The sequence below is a fragment of the Cydia pomonella genome, chromosome 1 (assembly GCF_033807575.1).
Source record: "Cydia pomonella isolate Wapato2018A chromosome 1, ilCydPomo1, whole genome shotgun sequence".
In the NCBI taxonomy this organism is placed as follows: domain Eukaryota; kingdom Metazoa; phylum Arthropoda; class Insecta; order Lepidoptera; family Tortricidae; genus Cydia; species Cydia pomonella.
The window spans coordinates 7,611,801-7,633,203 of NC_084703.1; the positions used below are offsets into that span (position 1 = coordinate 7,611,801).

The window sequence follows — 21,403 nt, forward strand, 5'->3', positions numbered from 1 at the left end:
TACCACGAGTTTCACACTGACATAGTGGCTAACGACTGCGTAAACTTACTCATAATGCATCTCCCTCGTATAGGTGCAAGCGAGATGCACTGCGTTTGACTTGACGCAGTCTAACATTTAAGGCTGCACAAAATTCATGGTGATGGTACAGAGGACTTGAGTCCAGTTAAAAATTGTGGTAAAGGCGTCGTCAAGCTTCTATTATTTTACCGAAATCCGAGCAATTAAAAATCATGATTCCACTAATTTCCCGGCATTGCATCATTTCAACGTCCAATTTTAAATGCTCGCGTCACGCATGAGCGATACATATGTCATTATTCAGCGTCTTATTTGTTTTATAAATTTAGCTGTGGTAATAATACGTCATTATCTCTTTTCTGGAGTCCTTTGTTAATAAAAACAATTTTACAATTCGATTAAGTATCAAACTTGTCATTTACCATCATGTTAACTTATATCATGATCACTAGTTTAACTTAAATCATAATCACTAGTTTAACTTATAGCAGCTTAATATAAAACGAATCGAAAATTGTCATACCGTTTTTACCTTGAATCAATTTCTTTGAGGTAGGTCAAGGTAATATAATAAAGGGCCTGTTTACACATTGATTGGTGTTTAGTGCGAGTTCAACCATGTTCTTATAATCGCAGTAGGAAATGTATGAACTTGCACTTAACACGAGCTGGCCCATTACACATGCATATACTTGTAAATAAATGTACCTATATACCTACCTGTATTTACATATAGGTACAGAATTTGAGGGGTGCAACTTTAGATGCATCCAATCGATATAGCATAATAATTTCAGTAATGGTATATTGGAGTATTTTGTTAGCCAGTAGCTATTCGTACAAAGCTTTGTAGTTACCTATATTCCTAGAATAAATATTTTACGGACGTTTCGACATTTTCCAGGTACCTTGGAGCGTCGGTGCACCTTGTTACAAAGGCATCTATGTTGAATTCTGCTGGACTGTTTTTTTTTCATTGTCAGTTAATGTTGTTTTCACGAGGTGTCTAAGGGCACATGCGTTAAATGTATAGTGTTACATGCGAGTAAATACATTTGCAGGTTGCGTTTAGTACAGAAAGTATTAACTCGCATTACAATGCAACTCCCATGCAACAGTAATCAATGTGTAAACAGGCCCTAAGGTATGTTTTGCTAAATATTATAAAGCAAACCTGTCAGTATCACAACTCATAAGAGTTTAAAGCACTGCAGTAACAATTAGCCAAGGCGTTTAGGTCGCAGTATAATAGATATACCTACAGATATGTATGTATACAAACATACGTAAGGTAAAAAAACATTCAAAAAATATGACCCTAGAATGGGTGGAAAAAATCAACAAATGCGTACTTAAGTGTTTGTCATTTATACATGATACGTCATAATTAAGTAAGAAATGGGGCCCTATCAAATCATCTTTTGGTAAATAAGTAATTTTACCAAAATTTAAGAAAGCAAGTAATGGTATAAAGTGCATCAGTAATGTTGTTTTCGAGATTTGGCAGCGAGCCGGTGTAGGTGGTCGGTATTTTGGGTGAAACAGAAAAACAAGCGAGTCCTCGCCCACTCCCACTGAGTAAGCCGACATTCCGTGTATATAGGCTACCACTACCAAACACCTAACCTATATTAAAAATAGGAATTACCTGTTGCGAGTCGTTGAGAGTATTTTTGAGAGTATACCTGTGGGTGGTCTTTAACACCTGCATAAACCTGACGGTCGGTAATTGATGCCTTTAATCTCTATTTAGATATCTTTTAGACTTTAAGATAGATTAAGAGATAGAGTTTCAATACGAAGCAGATTTTATATTGTACGTCAAATCAACTAACATGTTTATACTACGCTCGTCAACTAACTAAACCATGGTTAATTTATTGTCAAACATGAAAGGTCCTAGTGAATAGGAAAATGAACATTTACCCATAACTAATGAACTACCAAACATAAATCCCACTGACTATTAAACGCATGTTTAAAAATATAAACTGGTTCCTGGTTTTTTAATGTTACAGGAACTTAAAATAAGTATAATAATTAACCAACTCGTAAGATAATTATACAAATTCGATTATAACACAAATTACATAATACGTACATATGTAATACAGCAAGATCTTATTTATTTTCTCATGAATAAAATGTATGGGATAATGTAGTGTTAGTAAGTACTTTTAATGTCTGCTTACTTGCCATATTGGCCCAACGGCCATTTTTCCGGTACAAGGTGCTAAAGATTGGTAAAAAAAAATACTAACTTTTCTTAAATTCTCATGGCTGATTTTAATGTATGATTTAGAAAATATTGTTAGAAATTGATAATCAACATTGCCAGACTATTTCCGCCGGCGGTAACGTTTACCAGACGCTTTAAAGCTGTCAAAAAATATTGTAACTTATATTATCACTCTTGATTTTTATACCTATATGATACTTATCAGGGAATTATTACAAATCATTTTGTAAGCAGCCAGACCAATTGGAGGGACCAGACCCACATAAAGTTTCGCTATGAGTATGAGTACAATTATGATAATGAGATAGTTAGCCGAAAATGCAAAAGCCATAAAGTTCGATTTTGCACATTAAGCTAAGTTTATAATGTGTATGAAGCGATTTCGAGACGTTCGACCCCTAAGGGGACGAGAATAAGTAAAGTTACAATAATTTTTAGGCAGCTTTAAAGCGTCTCTCCAACGGTATTTTTATTAATTTTTTTGATTGATTTTATGATAACTATTAGCTTAAGGTGTTAGAAATAATCCCCCTGACGGTATGTCCTATTTAGTAGTATAGGTAACTATGCGTATTTAGTACCTGCAATGAAATATCAAAGTGGTTCTGTGTGAAAAGTAGTGTATTGAAAACCCCAATACCACAAAAATTCTCCCTCAGGGGGCCGATACTGTTTTGGCAACCGTATTGTGATCTAAAAGAAGCGCCACGATTATTCGATAACTCTGCCGGCTGAACCTTCGAACGCTGAAATGCTGTCACATCACGCTCACACTTATGGATGAGCGTGATATGCCTGATGACATTACGCAAGGTCATATCAAAATAAGATCAATAATCCGTATAAGCCGTAACCGTGAAAGCTTGCTTACTTTGTTATAGTCACGGTAGACTACAAGTAATACTAGTTCCAGGGGCGTAGCTACCGCCGTATCTGCCGTATCAATTATACGGGGCCCCCAACGTGCGTTTTTGTGAGAAATCTTTACCCTTCCTAAGGGCCCCCAAACAAATTTTTATACGGGGCCCCGCCAAGGCACGCTACGCCACTGACTAGTTCAGTCCGACGACTAGCAAGCTTTGAGTAGCTTGATGTGCAAGTCTAAGTTCTATAGTCGTACTTACTGAAATCTTGCTGAAAATGAAGTGTTCTAAATGTTGTCAAAAGGAGTTTTCACTGTAAATATACCTATCATGTAATCCTCATTCTTGTTCAATGTTGCTGATGATATTGATAATATACAGGAAAAGTACTCCAGTAGACCTTTGGCAATATATAGTTCGTGTCGTCTATTATGAGATTATGACGCGCAGATTTGTCAAATCTAACCTTTAATGACATGACAATACGAGTCAAGGCACGCGTCGTCGTGAATTACACGATCTATAATATTCTTTTTCTAACCAAATAGAAAACGTTTATGCATATAAGTGCAATGTAAATGCAGTACAACTGCATGCTTATGTACGTAGGTTATTACAGTGAACAGAATATTTATGACCGACTGGATAGATAATACGTTACAATTTCTGACAACAATTTTGTGTACGGAACCCTAAAAAGTCCAAATAATGGAGATACAGTTCTGCAAGTATTGCTATGCACGTTTGTATTGGAAATATCCTCTATAAATATGTATATTCAGACTATTCAATGTGGTTGTATTGTTTACGTATATGTATGGCCACCTTCGGTTTTCATCATCAGAGCGTAAAAGACGACTCCTGCTAGTTCTAACGGTCCGGATCCGGGCCGAGGCGTTTGACATGTCGTTTTCCATGACAGGTGATCGGTGATCAGTTGATCACGTCATGCGTTCTTTAAAAAACGACAGTGGGCTGCCTCGGCCCACGTCCGGACCGTCCTAGCGTGTTATCTTAGTAGTACCATAATAAATATTCTATTGTTTTCAAAAAATATTCGCGAAAACAGGCAAATTACATACGTAGAGCTTGAGCGAAAACTGGGCTTTGGATATGCAGCATTACAAACAATTACTCATGAGGAGCTGTCTCTTCGTAAACATTGTTCGAAATGGGTGCCTCACAAACTCTACGCCTTGCAGAAAGATCGCGAAGATTGGTGTAAATTAATAATAGAAAGAAGTATACGACATACTAACGTAGGTACGAAACATGGCTATAACTACGATCCTGAGACAAAGCGGCAGTCAACGGTATGGTGCTTTGAAGATGAACCGACTCTAACAAAATGTCTCCAAGCCCGCAGCACACAGCAACAAATGGTAGCCTCATTTTTCTGCAAGACGGGACATGACTGGGATGGGACGGGGCTGTGGTGCTGGAGGATCAGCGAACAGTTAACTCCGAATGGTATGTCACCGTTGGTGCCCCAAAAGTTTTGATCAGCTTGGTGTGACAATTGAAATGCCCTGGCACCACGACAACGCCGCTCCACACACTTCAGCCAGAACACTCGACAATTTTCTTCATAAATATATCTATTCAGCCTCAACCACCATAGTCCCCCGACCTAGGACCCTGTGGTTTTTACTTATTTCCGAAAATTAAAAAAGTTAAGAGGAAAGCTGCATTACAGTAAAAAGAAGTGCGGTATGGCTGCTTATTACTATGAAACTTCGAAGGTGTCTAAAGAAGAGTGGTCTTCGGTATTTTCTAAGAGGTTTTAACGGATGGAAAAATGTATACGTGTTCATAGTGAATACTTTGAAAAAATAGATACCTGTATTAAAGCATATAAACATTATATTTTGTCGCACCAATATTTACTGCAAATTACCATTGAGAATCATATTATTCAAACCCGTCTATTTAAACCACCATAAGATGTAAAATACGACTGCTCCAAATAGTTCTGTAGTAACTGAACAGTTTTTGAATTAACTCTTTTACTGCTTGGCCGCCTTTAGATACTGTCATCTCATAAAGAGAACTGTCAATCCTACGTCAATCTTCCTATAGAATCAGACTTTCCGGGCATAACTTACTACTGCCGATAATTTGAAGCAACCGGTACTTAAACGTGCTTCGCCAAGACGCGATCACACGAGCTTTGACCACAAACGTGACTCCGCAAGCCATGTGAAACACGATGCGCCCTGGATCTGGCACTGCATTCTCATTGCTTTGCTGAGCGCGGGCGAATGTGGTACTTGGGCGGACCATTGTAATATGACCTCGAGATCCGTGACAATTATACCTATTTCTAAAGAACTCTTACATTGGTTACCTGAGAAGTTAATTTGCTTACGCTTGGCGAGCGATTGGAATGACACCCCTGGAGTGGTTAGAATAGCCCATCTTATTAATACGCGGCCCACGTACGAACTCGCGCATCACTGAATTTCAGTATATTTACCTGTGTACCAGCCGTTCTAAAATAACTCACCAAATCATCTCTAGTTACTGACCATTGTGAAGCTATGACCAATTTTTTTGGCATAGCTTGGCACCAATTGGGGCGACGCAATCTTTATGAGTAAATAGTACTAAACATAGAATTTGTGGTTGGCCGGACACACTGGGAATTAGCCAACGTCTCACTCATATAAACAACTTGAGCCAATAAGCCAAAAAGTCGAACTAACGAATGGGTCTGCAGTGACATGGGTCCTTTTGACTTAGAGCGATAGTAAATTAGTCCATAATCGGTTTCACTATGTAATATATTTACGAGGATGGATTATGAATCATGCACGCTTATGTGTCATCGCGTATGCTAATTATAAGGCACACATTTATTAGCAAGTATCTTTGATGCATGTTTCATCAGCAACTAATGCATCTTCAAGGCGCATACCATTTTACTCACACTCTCAATATAACTATGTACTTACAAATAAAAACATGTTACAAACAGCCCATCTGATTGATTTATAGGAGTTATTTCCTAAATTCGTTACATAATTGAAAATATAGTCGTATACATATTTATCTTTCTTTGTAACTCTATTCGATTCATAACTCTAAGTACAGATGTAGTGAATAATCCTTTCCCATCGTATTTTCTCGGAATCGTTCGTATTTGTCATGTTGCTTCAATCAACCTCCCAAAAAAAATAAAGAAAATAAGTCTATGTATAGCTTTAAGAAACAATTGAAAAAACACATAAATAATGATTTGTCATAAAACCAATCTCAATATTCAGAAAGTACATGTATGGACACTTTAAAAATATGTTATAATGCTGTTATAAACTGCTTATCAAACCTAGATAACAGTCGCTTAAAATATAAATCCGGACGTAAATAAATTAAAAAAAATATATATATAAAATAAAGTATCAAATAACATTGTTTCGTAATGGGTAAAAATACAAAAATAAAACATTTTAAATTTACTTATAATTATAAATAAATAAATCATAACACCTTTATATTATTATTTTATCTATATTGCACTATCAAGAAAGCTCAGATTAACAAAATAAAGTAAATAAAACCAATAACTTAATACTTACATTATAATAAAAACATTACCACTTCCAGTATCTGTAAGTCAGCGTACTTGCTGCACTGTATTATAATATTATAATACATGTCTATTACAAAAAAGACCCTAACTTAGGTAACTAATAGGATCGATATTTGCATATTTAATGAGCTCAATGGCAACTAATGAACCGGTCCCGATATTCGTAATACCTACCGTCTAAGGCGTCTACCTACGCGGTATATTGACCAGTACAGGGATGATCCCCGCCGACGCTTAGATATTACGAATTTCGGAAACAAGTTGCGCTGGCCTTAGCTTACTAATAATTACAAAATGTTTTGTGTATATCTGAACAGACGGAGTGTTTACCATTTACCATCCATGCACCACTAATCACCTTGTTTTGTTTAAGTGTATCGGCAGATTTTATTTTACTGTATGTTTAAATACCCTCTATATTTTTAGTTCTTTCGCTAATTTCATGCAAAATAAATGTATTTGTATAGCTTTAAGTTCTCATGTAAGTGAATTGTCAAATTCTTAGTGAGAAATAAAGAATCTTAAACCTAAAAAAACCTCAGTACTTTTTGTATCGAGACTGACTGAAATAGCAAGACACGTTCATGCGTTTCCGTGAAAATACGATGGGAAAGGATTATTCACTACATCTGTACACCCGTCACCAGTTCTTGTCAACCCAACGTCTACATGTCATTGTATCTCTCGCGTCGAATGACGATCCCTATGGCAGTTCATTTTATATGTATGTAGTAGCTGTCTCTTAAACCGTTTGTAGACATTATTTGGAACTTCAGCACATTAATTTATTTCGAAAAATATTTAAGCAATAAAGATACGGTAAAAGCATATTTCTTAATTTTTTTGATGAAGATCAGACTCGCGCACCGAGGGTTTCGTACAAACCTGTAGGTATTGTATGATGTAACTAAAATTTTACGGTTTTCGCAATTTTTCCTTTACCTGTGCTATAAGACGATGCTTCGTACCAAATTTCAAGATTTTGAGTTCATGGGAAGTACCCTGTATGTTTTGATTCCCTTGCGAGTGTCGAAAATTTGCAGAATCATAAACGGCTGTGACTTTTGATTGCGTTGGCTTAGAAGTTTGATTTTTTACAGCTCCAAGGGACAATAGACCTGAGTATTGATATAAATTACAGCTTACCTTAGCCTACAATAGCTGAAATTGTAGACCCCTTCACTCTTTAAAAGTTTTTACAGTGAGATTCAAGTTTTCCCTGCAGGATTTCTCAATATTCCCTTTTTATTTTATGGTTATGATTTTACAATCGTAATCTGAGACGATTGATAAGACGACTTCAACTTTCAATCAAATACGTTTAGGTTTGTTCTAGGCCCAAGTGCTTAACGAAACGATTTCCTTTGTAAGCAAGTTCAGTAAGTAACTAAATAGAATTTTTCTTTAGGAAAATATTTAAAATGGAGGAAATTGGCATTAAGAAATTATGTGTCAGTAGGGGGCATCATATAAGATAAATCCGAAAAATTCTACGGTTTAATGCGCAACCTTTGCTTTTTTACTTCATCATCTAACAACATTGGTTTAGACAATGCAAAGATGAGGCATCCATCCGTTTGGGCTTGATTAAGCGCGGCAAGCCCCAAGGCTCACTTTGTCATTACAAATGCCATGCAGAGTTAGCTTGGTCCGACTCTAGTATCTACCATATATCTATACGTCAAATTCCTATTTGAAATTTATAGTGGCACTGCAAAGTCGTTGCAGCTTAGACGGACTCTAGAAAGTCAGAAAATCAGTCAGAATGTACCTACTGCACTAGAAAATGGAACCTACATATGATGGCTACAATAAGGTTTTGAAAAAGTGTATTAGATTCTCAATGCCAGTTTTGATTTTTATTATATTTACGTTCTCAGTAGTAGATAAAACACATAGAAGCTCAATGTTATTTATATCTGTTCTATATGATAATATGAGTCATTGGATCCATACTAATATTGCTTTTACGTTCACAAAAGATACTTGGCAATTGTTAGGTAAATTCGATGTGAAGTTGCCAAATCCATACTACTCGTAGTTAAGTGGTAAAAACATTGTCTGTAAACTGAAAATTGTTTTATTGATATGAAACGTTATTTTAACTTTAGTTAGGGTAATTCAGAATGTAATAACAGGTTATGCATTTGGTCTGGTTTTGATATGGATAACAAAATGATATCATGTCACCCTGTTATAACATTGTGACGATTAGTTTACTCCGGACGGTGGCGAGACTAGAACGCCATCACTAATATAATCGCCAAATGCCGTCGTGCTTTGAATAGAGTTCCCAAATCTGGGTACGATTTTCGGTCGGAGTCTCGGCTGGGTATATCAATTGGGATTCTATATTTTGTTCTCGTTAAAGACGGATATCGGCGAAACTTAGCCGGTAAACATTCGGGAAATCTTAAGTAACCAACTGCCTCCTATGCATAAACCGATACAAAGGCGTCGTTTTCATCCGACTGCTGTGCCAAAACGAGGGTTTATGATGATAACAGCCTTTGTATCTATGTATACGTAAGTATGTGTCGTGTATCACACCGTAGAGTCGAGACTACTGAGTCAATATTGGCATATGAGTTGTCAACATAAAATAAAATGGATATGCCGGAAAACGAATCTCCGCAGAAACTCGTTCCAATGTAATTAGATCTTCATTATGTCTTCCTCTTAGGTAATTCAGGCTATTATTATAAAAGTTAACCCTTTAATTTAAGGACGGCCCATAGTAATAACAATAAGTTCTTACCAAGCACCTTAGTTAAGCGGTTGATCTGTAAGCTTATTAAGCTATTCGTGGGTAAGCCAAACGGTTTTTTATTCAAGCGCTGTTCTTGCAAAGTCAACTTAAAGTCATTTGGTTTTTGCCGATGTCTTCCTTTTTCCTTAAAATATTTTAATTGCTGCAATTACTGCATTAGGATGGCATTTGATTTTAGTGGAATATTCTAAGGAATCGAGGGTTTACTCCGGATACGTTTTGTATAGATACCTACGTTAAGAAAATAGTAAATGACGTAGTTAAGCTGGATTGCTCATGCTGCATTAGCGAACAGCGTGACAGCGCTGCCCTCAGCTGGTAGCGGCCCATTAACTACGCTCTTACGTCTGTAAAGCATACTTGCGTTTTAGATACATACTAGAAAATATTTCTGTATCAATTACTTATACATGTATATGGCGCGCTATCAAAAGTAATTTGAGATACTACAACAGGCGACAGTACAATCCATTTCGTAAGCCTTTCTAATAATATGAACTAGATAATACAGTTTTCTAAAAAAGCGGAAAGCATTAACGATAAAGATAACTATTGAGATTTTGTATATGATAATGATGATATAGACCTATACAAAACAGTACTTATGTATAGTATCGGTGCCGTCGGACCGAAAATTCTTATTCGAACTAATCTCGAAGTCTCATAGATATTTTATTATCCTGGTGACCTATGGGAGCAAATTGTTCGTCGTTGGAAAATTCTGTCGTCTAACATCCAATGATAAAAAATCTGTCGACGAACAGTTTAACGACGAAACGCCCTCCGGAGTACCGTTTGAGATTCAAAATTGAAATGTACATATTTTCTTTTTTTAAGTTTTTGTCTCCAAGTGTGGGTTGATACTATAAATGATTGAGAACAATGAGACCTCTTGCTATAGTAGAACTAATAAACTGTTTTCACTCCACCAGTCTATCCCGAAAGTAATATTGCGAATATATTATTGAAAGCTATTATTGTGTAAAACAATCATACATATTATTAATATCCAGAAAGGAAAATAAGGACTACGTTCGTACTTATGGAGGAGCGGTCATCCACTTTCCTCTAAATTCAGAAATACATATCTTGCCGTTGAAGTACGCTTGTGCTTACTCGTCTCTTTAATATGTGGTTTCCAAAGTATATTAGTTTATTACCTATATAATAATAGGCCTAGATAAATTGGTAAAAATAAACTTAAAATTAATAAAACACAATTAAAATGAGAATATTACAAATATAAAAACTGTCATCCAAATCGCTGCTGTGAATTGTGGCAATGGCCGTTCAAATTTAACGGGAACATTGTAAATTTTAAAACATACCTATAAAATAGGACACGCATTGCATGACGGCAAAGCTACTGTGCAGGCATGCTACAACGCCGAGTTCAAACTAGAGTCAGGCCCGTAGAACTTTACGTAAAACATCTGTTACAGTTCAACAACAAACCGCCGCCAACCACCATTGTGTTTAACATTTGTAACATACAAATCGGGCAGTTATTGTGCAACAAATACCGAGCAGCGTGCTTTTACTATTTATGTTAATAGCCCAGTATTGGAATTGTCCATAAACTGTATATTAATGACAAATATCAATGAATTTACATCGCGTTAGACTCGTCTACATATATCACTAAATATGTGTACAAAACGCGAAAGTTTAAATCTAGTCTATGGGCCGGCAAAGCTTTTAAATAAAAGTGTTAACTGCGAAATTATCACTTCAGCCTATTATAGCCACAGGGAATAAGAATAAGCTTACCATCACAAACTGGTAGGTAACTAACGGTGTAAGATGAGAGCGACGAAATAGATGGCGTACCTACCCTAGCAGTTTGTAAGTTCAAAGCGCCTTGCCAAATAAGGAACTGCAACGTCGCTATAGTGACGACAACACCATTAAAATACGTAACTTTCTACTATAAAACTATGTAAACGGATTACATAACATTTCTAGAAGTAGAGTACATTAAGTTCGATTAATCTCAGTAAGTAGTACCTATTGACGTAAGACGCGCTCCGTTTTGAAGTTCTGCTTGTTAGCTAGTTGTTTCCAGAACTGAGATCGTATGGCTACAAGTACATACAAGAGTAACAAGACAGACTTCATGTTAACTTGCGTCATAAATATGTAACGTGATATCAGTTTCAGTTTCGGTTGGATATGGAAAGATGGACATATATGCGAATGTTATGCTTGTGAATCGCAAATGAAGTTTGCAGTCAGTCAGTCTGAAAGTATTCTGTACAACATACATATTATAGGTATTGGAACAAAAAATGCATATTATTTATTGCGTGCATCATGTAGGTATGAGGTATGTATGCAATTACGTACGTGTGCGCCAGTTTGACGTTTGAGATGTCTATCTAATAGATTTCTACGATTCATATTGGCTAGGCCCCCTGTACCTACTATTGTAGTGTAGGTAGTTATTATTCATTACATTTTCATTAAAACCAGTCAATGAATAATAATAACTTGCCAAATGTTAATATTTATATGTATTTAACACTATTTTTAGTAGTTTAAGGTACCTCAGGCCTAAACACAGTACTCGACTGAAAAACTTAATTACCTATATATCACTATTGTATACAATACTTTTTTTTATGAGACAACTAAAGTAATACTTTTTCTACTATACAACCCATAGTCTAGTCAACAATTTAAAAACGGCGAAAAATAGAGATACTACTCCTAAAAATATGTGTATAATAGCTATATTATAGCTGTAATTAGATGTAAAAGGAAATCTTAACACTACAGACATAGAGAAATAAGAAGTAGTAGTAGAGTAAGTTTAGGAGTTGAAAATAGAGTTCCTGGTTATAATATTAGCTGAAAATCGTTGAGCATTAGACTTTTTGTTTGCCGCGATATCTATTGTCGAGTAGCAGTACTGAGAGTTCCGCTACTTGATGCTAGATGTCGACTGCGAATATAATAATCATTTTGGTACCAAAACTGATGTATGGAGTGAGCACTCTATTACTTCTTATTTCTCTATGCTACAGATAATCTTTTATAAGTATGATTTAAGTCTATAAGTTATTATAAAAACATTTAAAAAACTAAAATTTCTTCTTGTTCAGCATTCGTAATATTTGTAATGGCGACTAATGTTATAATTATAAGTGAATGATAAGTAAAAGGGAAAATACATATTGGAGACATTGAGAGTGGATTATTTTATTATTTGTAAGTGCCGATTATTTATCTCTTGTGAATTTGTGTATCTTTTCCGGCTAAATATTCACGAGCCTGCAAAATAATACAATATTATTTAAGAAGAGGACGTTTTTCAATATACAATTTTTCACTGAATATTTCCTTCTTTTAGTAAAAGAAGTCTTAATTCAACCATTAAAGTTATATATTATTATAATATGTATGTTAGTTTAAAGGTATTTATGTATGGGCCTCTAATTACCTGAAATAAAGGTTTTCATTTCATTTAATTAAGCTCTAATGTTCAGGATTTTTGTACAGGAACTTCATGGGCGAAATACGGGACGTCAAATGATTAATACACGTTGCATTGGCCATGCCATGAGTAACTACTAAAACATACTTATTTATAACACACTTGTACGTGACATCGTTTAGGGCTGTGAAATCACGTCTAAATTAGTTCATCGCTCAGATGTGTCCATAAAAGAGCACATACATCAACATACATCAAAGTAGGTACCTATGGCAAAAAAGGAGTAGCGTATCTCCGGCCCTCTACGAGTGAGAGCGTAGGTATACATAGTTTTATGGTGGTGCACTTTCTTGTGCGCCTGATATGTGAGAGCTCGTTTTGAATCTTTTGAATTACAACAATAAGGTTGCAAGACATGTACACCCTTTATCGTGAAAAACTACGAGTACTCGTTTTACTTTGGTCGAATTATATCAATGAGATCAGTCAAGCATGACGCATGTTCGCGCGTTTATTTCAGGCGAAATGCAGGAGCTTCGTGAGTTATGCACGTCAGCAATGCAGCACCGAGGCTATTATTGGCCGAACGATGAGATGAGGACGTCTTTACGCCCGTGGAACCAGTTCCAGATAGTTCACCGATAAATGTGCGCCCACGCCAGGCCGGATCTTAACTGCCGGGGTAAAAACAATCGATACAAAAAAAAAAAAACAATTGATTGCACTCCAGGAGTGCCGGCAGAAGTGAAAACTTGAATATTAACGTTGTGCATTTTTGATATTTTGGAATGGTTAGGGAATAATTTTGCACGAATTGCTTTAATTATCAGTATAAAAGTACTATCATTTAATATATAAATAATAAATAAATATTATAGGACATTATTACACAAATTGACTAAGTCCCACAGTTAAGCTCAATAAGACTTGTGTTGAGGGTACTTAGACAACGATATATATAATAAGTATATAAATATTTATAAATACTTAAATACATAGAAAACACCCATGACTCAAGAACAAATATCCATGCTCATCACACAAATACATGCCCTTACCAGGATTTGGACCCGGGACCATTCGTAGGTAGGGTCACTACCCACTAGGCCAAACCGGTCGTATCATTTATGTGGTAAAATACAATATTCGTTTATTGCGCTATCGTACACAAACATAACAATTATATTACATTAACAATTTTACACTTCCGAATTGTTACAATTATTTACCATTAAAAAGTTTATCTCTCAAAAAATCAACTTCCATCCATAACATATCCATAATTTCAACGACTACGTCACGTGTCCGTCTTACGAATTTTCAATCTGTCGAATCTGTCGATCACGTGACCTGTCGCGAGTTTAACATTTTTTCCCCATCCCAAAAAGTGTACAGCGCCGTAAAGACGTTTTAACTTCTAAACAATAAATAGAAATAGATAAATCTTGGAACCTTTAGGGATGGTTATATAATAAACATTTACAATGGCATCTCATAACGCTGCCACAGCGTATCACGGTTTTTTTTCCTCATACCAAAAAGTGCACAGCGCCGCTAAAGATGTTTTCACTTCAAAAACAATAAATAGAAATAGATAAATCTTGGAACCTTTAGGGATGGTTATATAATAAACATTTACAATGGCATCTCATAACTCTGCCACAGCGTATCACGGTTATCTAAGCGTAATTTTCTTGCGGTACAATTTCAAGGTGGAATAAAAGCCCTGTGTTTGGTAGTTCAAAACTTTTCACTACCTTTAATGAAAACGTGGCGTATTTTCTGGTAAACGCCCAACTCGCTTGATCAAACTTCCCATTTCGGCAAACTGGAATATCCGAGTTAGATTAAAACTTTTCAAAGGCCGAGGTGGAGTTAACAAAGCACTTGTAAAGCCGCCCAAACTCTGGTTAGTTAAGAGTTTATGAATTTTATTTCTTTGAGATGTTTATTATGAGTTATGACTTATTAGGCGGATGTTAGTTATTCTAATATTTCCTTTTGGACAGATAAAGGGTTGAAGTCTTTACCTATAAGGAGTAAAGTAGTCTTGAAATAAAATTAATAAATACTTTATCTATAACCATAACACTATTTTTGACTTTAGACGCGATTATTTTCAAAAGTAATCCCCATATTTGGTTTGGCACCGCCTTCAAAAACTAAGTAATTACCAGGATGGTTATTAATTTTTTTATTATAAAATTTACTTTTAAATACTTACGTAGGAACTTGCCTTACGTTCCTCATACGGTCTCTCTCGCCCCAAATAAAATAAACTATGTTTCTCTTACCCCCCTGACCTTACAAATATCTTTTAGAGACCAGTAACGAAAGCAGATTGCCTGAGTCAAAATGTAGACCTTCGCTAGGCTTCGGTCAACAATGCATACGAATTTTCTTTATGATTTTGCCCTCGGTGTTTTTGTATGTAGTATGTGGGTTATCTATTTAGATTACAATACAATATAATACAAATCCTCTTTATTGCACAACCTCTGAAAAAAATGTACATGGAAACACATAAAAAACATGAAGATAGAGGTAAACAACAGGCGGCCTTATCGCTACAGAGCGATCTCTTCCAGACACCCATATTCATATTTTCTGACCACTAGATACCTAAGGTTGTCTGAATCTGCTGATATGCGACATTTTAACTTATTATTATTGGGCACACAGCTGCGATTTTAATATTTTTTTTTAATCCGGCAACGCACTTACAATCTCTCTAGTGTTGCGGTAATCGCTTACCATCCTCCTATATCATAAAAAAAAATTGATAGTCCCTGTTAAATGACTTCCTTCTCTATTATCATTATCTTATATATCATTGTTTTGGTATCAAGTGGAAGAAAGTTCTGCAGGAGCCTTAAAGAATGGAGAGATCCAAACAGCTTTTTGCTTAATTCAGTGACATGAGGCGCGCAAGAAAGTGTCCACGGTGACCCCTAGATATCTGACAGTGGGTGAGAAAGGAATCGGTATACCATCAAAGAAAATTCTAGGTACCACCTGCTCAGACAATTTGGAGATGTAATAAGGACTTCCAAAAACGATCGCCTGTGACTTCATGGCGTTGACTTTTAAACCGAAAGATGAAGCCCACAAACAGACAGATTCTAAGTCGGCGTTAATTTGGCTTACGAGGGAATCGACATCGTCAAGGTTGGCAGCTGAATAAATTTGCAGATCATCTGCGTGAAGATGGTAACAAGATTTTAAAGACTTTGTAATGTTATTTATAAAAATGGAGAAAAGCAATGGAGAGAGAATACCCCCCTGAGGGACGCCAGCAGAAAGTTCACACCAATCAGAAAGATTATCATCACCTCGAACCCTCTGACGCCTCCCGAAGAGATGGCTGCGAAACCAGGACAATGAAGCGGGTGAATTATTTCGCGTTCACATACATATGTAGGGTACTTTAGCACTGAGTAATTTATAATAGAATATTTAGTTTTATATTTAAAATGTCATTACATTGAATCAGTTTTACACTACCCTCTATGACTGGCGGGTAGTCTAATTAATTTCTTTCATAACAAAACTCTTCTCAGATCGATTGACAACCATTAAGTTGCTATACGTACAAATAAACTAATAATTGATTTTTTTAAACTTAAGTGAAAGTTAACGATCATTACTTTACCAATATAATTCTGACGTCAACTATGGGAATGTCAAATGTGTTACGATTATAAACCAATAACGCGTCTTTATAATAAACAGCAACCAACTCTTTTAATTGAAACCTGAAAGATATTCTAGTAATTATCGCAGAAATAAATATTAAATGCAAGAGTCTTTGTGGCCACCACTGCAATGATTCAGTTTTGTTCTACTAATGTTTGACAATCATATTCAGCAAACATTTATTCGAGCCAATCTGTTACTTACTTCTTGTATAAACTGATACATTCCCCGTTTTAAGAATTTTAGGCATCGCCTTTCATAAAGAGGTAATTATCGGGGTTATAAAGAAAAAGGATTTTTCTCTCTGATTATTAGAGCTTTTCATAATCTAATAAGTACGCTACTAAGGCAAACGGTTAGGAAAAAACATCTACCCGTGGCTAGTGTGTGGGGAGGTCTGGAATGTCATTACCGAACGTAGGAATTTCATTATTACAAACGTAATTGCAAATGATAGTGTCTGCTCTGCAATACTACTAAGGCAGCCGTTTTACCGGCGGCGAGAAAGCGACTAGCGATGATTGGTTTCTTACACAAGAAATATACAGTCACTATATGACGACCTGTCTGGCCTAGTGGGTAATGACCCTGCCAGTGAAGCCGGTGTTCCAGGGTTCGAATCCCGGTAAGGGAATTTATTTGAGTGGTGAACACAGATATTTGATATACATACTGTATTTATCATTTATCTATTTAAGTATGTATATCATCGCCTGTCACCCATAGTACAAGTTTTGCTTAGTTTGGGGCTAGGCCGATCTGTGTAAGATTGTCCCCAAACATATTTATTTATTCATTTTTATTAGCTTAGCATCTACATCTGTATACAAATATGTATGCTTGTTTTGATGACAGTTCAGGCAGATGTAGAGCTGTCTTGCAGATTAATAAATAGACGAATATACTAGTATTAATCATGGATCCCTTACTGTTACACTGCGTGGGAAAACTATTCCTAATGTTAATTATTACTTAAAGCAAAAGATTTATTTATTCATTTTTATTAGCTTAGCATCTACATCTGTATACAAATATGTATGCTTGTTTTGCTGACAGTTCAGGCAGATGTAGAGCTGTCTTGTAGATTAATAAATAGACGAATATACTAGTATTAATCATGGATCCCTTACTGTTACACTGCGTGGGAAAACTATTCCTAATGTTAATTATTACTTAAAGCAAAAGAGTGGATGCTATTACTAAAGTATTTATTTATTTGAACTTGAATTGCCAATCGCTTCAAACGTTTTAATAAATCACTATCACTTATGTCAAAAATCAACAACGCGGCTTCTTTGACACGCAGCGGCATTAAATATAAAATGCTTATCCATTTTTCATGTTTGTGCAACATTTGAACGTAGAATTTAGCAGTGTACGCTACGCTTTCAGTGCCTCTAGAGCCTACCTAGATAGGCCGTCCCCAGGAACAGACTACTTAATTTCGATTCATAAATAATCCTGTCTTCAGTTTTTACTTAGATGAAATACCTAGTAGCCTAAATACAGGCTATCGAGCCCAAGGAAACTTCAAGAAGTTAAAAATCGAGTTACATATACTTTTCCATTTATTACTTTTAAATAAAATATTACTTCTTACTGCCTACCCTACATACTCAATACTTATCTACTTTGTATATATTGACTACTGGAAAACTTCAATTGGATCTCAAGTTCTTATACTACGAATCCCATTTATTGGTGTTTCTATTACGGATATATGTTCCTGAGATAATAATCTTATTATAGATTTTATCTATCTATGATTATCTTTAGTCGCTTAGTACCACCATAATAAAATCTTTGCTCGGTTTGGGATCTGTGTAAGATTCTCCCCAAATATTTATTTAATAAATATATTTACGTGAACTGAAGGTATGCAAAGGTCGTGTGCAATGAAGGAATAAATTGCAATTATCTTGCGCAATTATAAGATTTCCTTTGAAAAGCCAACTATAGGTAAAGAAAGATGGAATCGCTCGATTTAAGTCATGATATTTGCATAGTACTGCTGCAATAGATTTCTTCTGACTGGTATATTTTTTATGTATAATATTTTTACAAAATAGGTACCTACTAATCGCAATCTTTGGCAGGTTTATTTATCACTTCTCTCTCTGAAATATTTTATTAAATTTATAATATACTGGGTTTTTCGTACTAGTTACCATCAAGTTGTTACCAGTGGGAAAGTAAAATTCCAGTAGATACCACCAAAATTTGCTAAAGTTCAAAACTAATGAACAGTATAGTATAAATATAGAGTACTTAAATAATATGTCGAATGTCGATTAGTGTTTCAGTAAACTGCCTTAAAGTGATCAAAAATAGTAGTTTTTGACTGATTTGTTTATTCGTTCGCATAATTAATTCAAATTACAATTAATAAGATAAATTTCATCCGAACGTTAATATCTACTTGACTAATTTAGTTATTGCAGTTGTACCGGTAAAACTGTTTTATTTAAAATCACTTTTAAGACAGTTTAAACATTAATCGACTTATAATTTAATACATATATATATGTATTAAATTACTCATACAATACTATTTATACAGTTTTTATTGGTATTGAACTCTAACAATTTTTTTGTGGTAACTACTGTAAAAAAATCACAGTAGTTACAACTTTGTGGTAACTAGTGAGAATAACCCAATATTTTAGGTCTTAACACAAACACATTCGTACTTAATTACAACCATTACTAATTAAATAAATAAGAAATGTTCAAAACTTCTGCCGCTGCTGCTGTTAATAGCTTAGTTTTAATTTAGATTACGGTATAGAACTGAATAAGTTTTACAGTTTGTTACAGGCTGGTATGCATTGGTGAACCAGGGCTGTAAAAAAATACTGAATACATAGCTAAACCGCCTTTTAATATCTTTGGTGCCGTAATTATACAGTTTTATTTTTTGTAAATCAACCTATCCTCGAAAGAACTTAGTAATACTAGGGCTAATATTCAATTATTTTAACCCAGTCTACTGGTTAGTTGTCTAGTGGATACTAAATCTATTATTGTTTTTGTAAAAAATCTTCAAACAGGCAGCGGCAACTACGCTTCGAGAGATTCCTGCTCAGACGTACTTACAACGTGTCTTGTCATTATCAAGTCAGCATAATACGAGCATATTATAATTATAACGTACATTCTCGTACCAACATAATTGTGCGTGTACCTACAACATTGTGTGTTTCTTTCAGTAAGTAAGTTAGACGTCGACTGTACATTTATTGTTTTGGCTAAGTCTAAATAACACTTAGTATATTAAATTAATCTATTCTTGAAAACTAGTTCATGAATCTGGTTTTAGTACGCAGCTGTCACTGGCCGTATCCACGCGGGTAATTAAAATCTGCGTGCGCATGAATGCCAAGCGGTAATTAACATACAGCTACCATTGTTACCGAGAAGAGTAATCGAAACTCTTACTTTTTAACACCGAGTGTGGGATAAACGTAAGCCGATTGACAACAATTCGCGAGCGCCGAAGGCTCGCAGGGGGCAGGAACAGTACGTGGGATTCGCGATTACGGGATCTCGAAGGCATGCGAAACTTACGCGATGCAAGATGTGGAGGGCGAGGGAGGAGAGAATGCTGGAACTCGGGGCGCGGTGGTGGCAGTGGGGCGCGCGGGAGCGCTAGTCTCAAAATAACCCGGCGTATTTCGGTCGCGCCGCCCCCCGCGCTGGCTCGGCGGCGCCCGCGCACCGCTCGACGGCTCCGCACTATCCGCTAACTATTCGCAATCGACCGACGTCTTGGATGTTGGACTTGGGTTATAATGACTTGACTTCTGCTAAATGAACCCGTGGACTAGTATAAGTTTATTGCAGTGGCGTATTTATTTGACGGGCGAGCCCCGACGGTTAATCGAGGACTAGTCGAGTGAGAGTTTAGTGCGTGTGCTGCTGTGGCGGCGTGATGGAGAAGTCAAGATGGTCGGAGCAGCGCTCCGAACAGCGCTCCGAGCAGCGCATGCAGCACTCGGAGCGGCACGAGCAAAGCGTGCAGTCTGTGCAGCAGGAGGAACGCGTGCAGCGCACCGAGCACCACTACACGCGCCAGATGCTCTCCCAGCAACGAGGTCAGTCCTAGCAGGCGGCCTGCTTCACCCTCATCCACTAAAACATCTCAGCTGTAAAGCTTTGCATTGCGAAATGTTTGTCCTAACATCTTCATACATAAGTGTGTAGAGTGATCGTCGCCGCCGACCCGCGCGGCGATCGGCCAGCGAGTGTCTTTGGTTTCCTGGTGCGTAACTTTATTTGTGCATAGCGCTTTCCTCGCGGATGGCGCGGCTATTCTGGGGCGCGTGGGCGCAAGCCGCGCCACCGTCGGGACACAGGAATGCGCTCCCAGGCGCGACCACACTTTTCACACTTGTTTTTCTTGTTACATCGAATTCCCGCTGTCGCGGTCGATGTGACATGCACTGACATCGATGCGAATTGCAATGTAAACATGAAGGATAGCGAGTGAACTGAGCCCGAATAGGACCGCGGTTGCGATGCTGATGCGACCCCAATCCAACTTTTATGCAATATTTAAATCTCAAGCGGCCGGCTGGTGTTATTGGGGCGTCAATTCACTCGTCTTGCCATTAAGGCTGCAGTGCGAAATCGCGTTGAGAACTTGTTTACTTATAAGGCGTAAAGTCGACTCCATATATGGCTCCAGAACAACTATGTTACCTTTCAAGGATCAATTTTTCATAATATGGTAACATTAAAAATCGAGAAACCGGGTCAAATGAAAGCGTAAGACACGAGTTGATAT

The 21,403-nt window shown here is 36.5% G+C and overlaps 2 protein-coding genes across 4 annotated transcripts in view; one reads left to right on the forward strand and one right to left on the reverse strand.

The window, feature by feature from the left end:
* Positions 1 to 21,403, reverse strand: part of LOC133527918 (uncharacterized) — a 47,629-nt gene that overhangs the window by 16,822 nt on the left and 9,404 nt on the right. Inside the window, exon 1 of one of the 3 annotated variants that reach the window (XR_009800953.1) lies at positions 20,185 to 20,286. The exons of the other annotated variants lie outside the window; for them this stretch is intronic. The gene's annotated coding sequence lies outside the window, so the exon portion shown is untranslated. Of the gene's footprint in view, positions 1 to 20,184; positions 20,287 to 21,403 lie in introns of those variants that run through there. 3 annotated transcript variants of the gene reach the window in all.
* LOC133526944 (titin-like) overlaps positions 20,382 to 21,403 on the forward strand; it is a 137,202-nt gene continuing 136,180 nt past the window's right edge. Inside the window, 1 exon segment of the mRNA XM_061863842.1 lies at positions 20,382 to 20,711. Within this exon segment, the coding sequence (XP_061719826.1) occupies positions 20,549 to 20,711 (163 nt within the window). The 5' untranslated portion in view covers positions 20,382 to 20,548.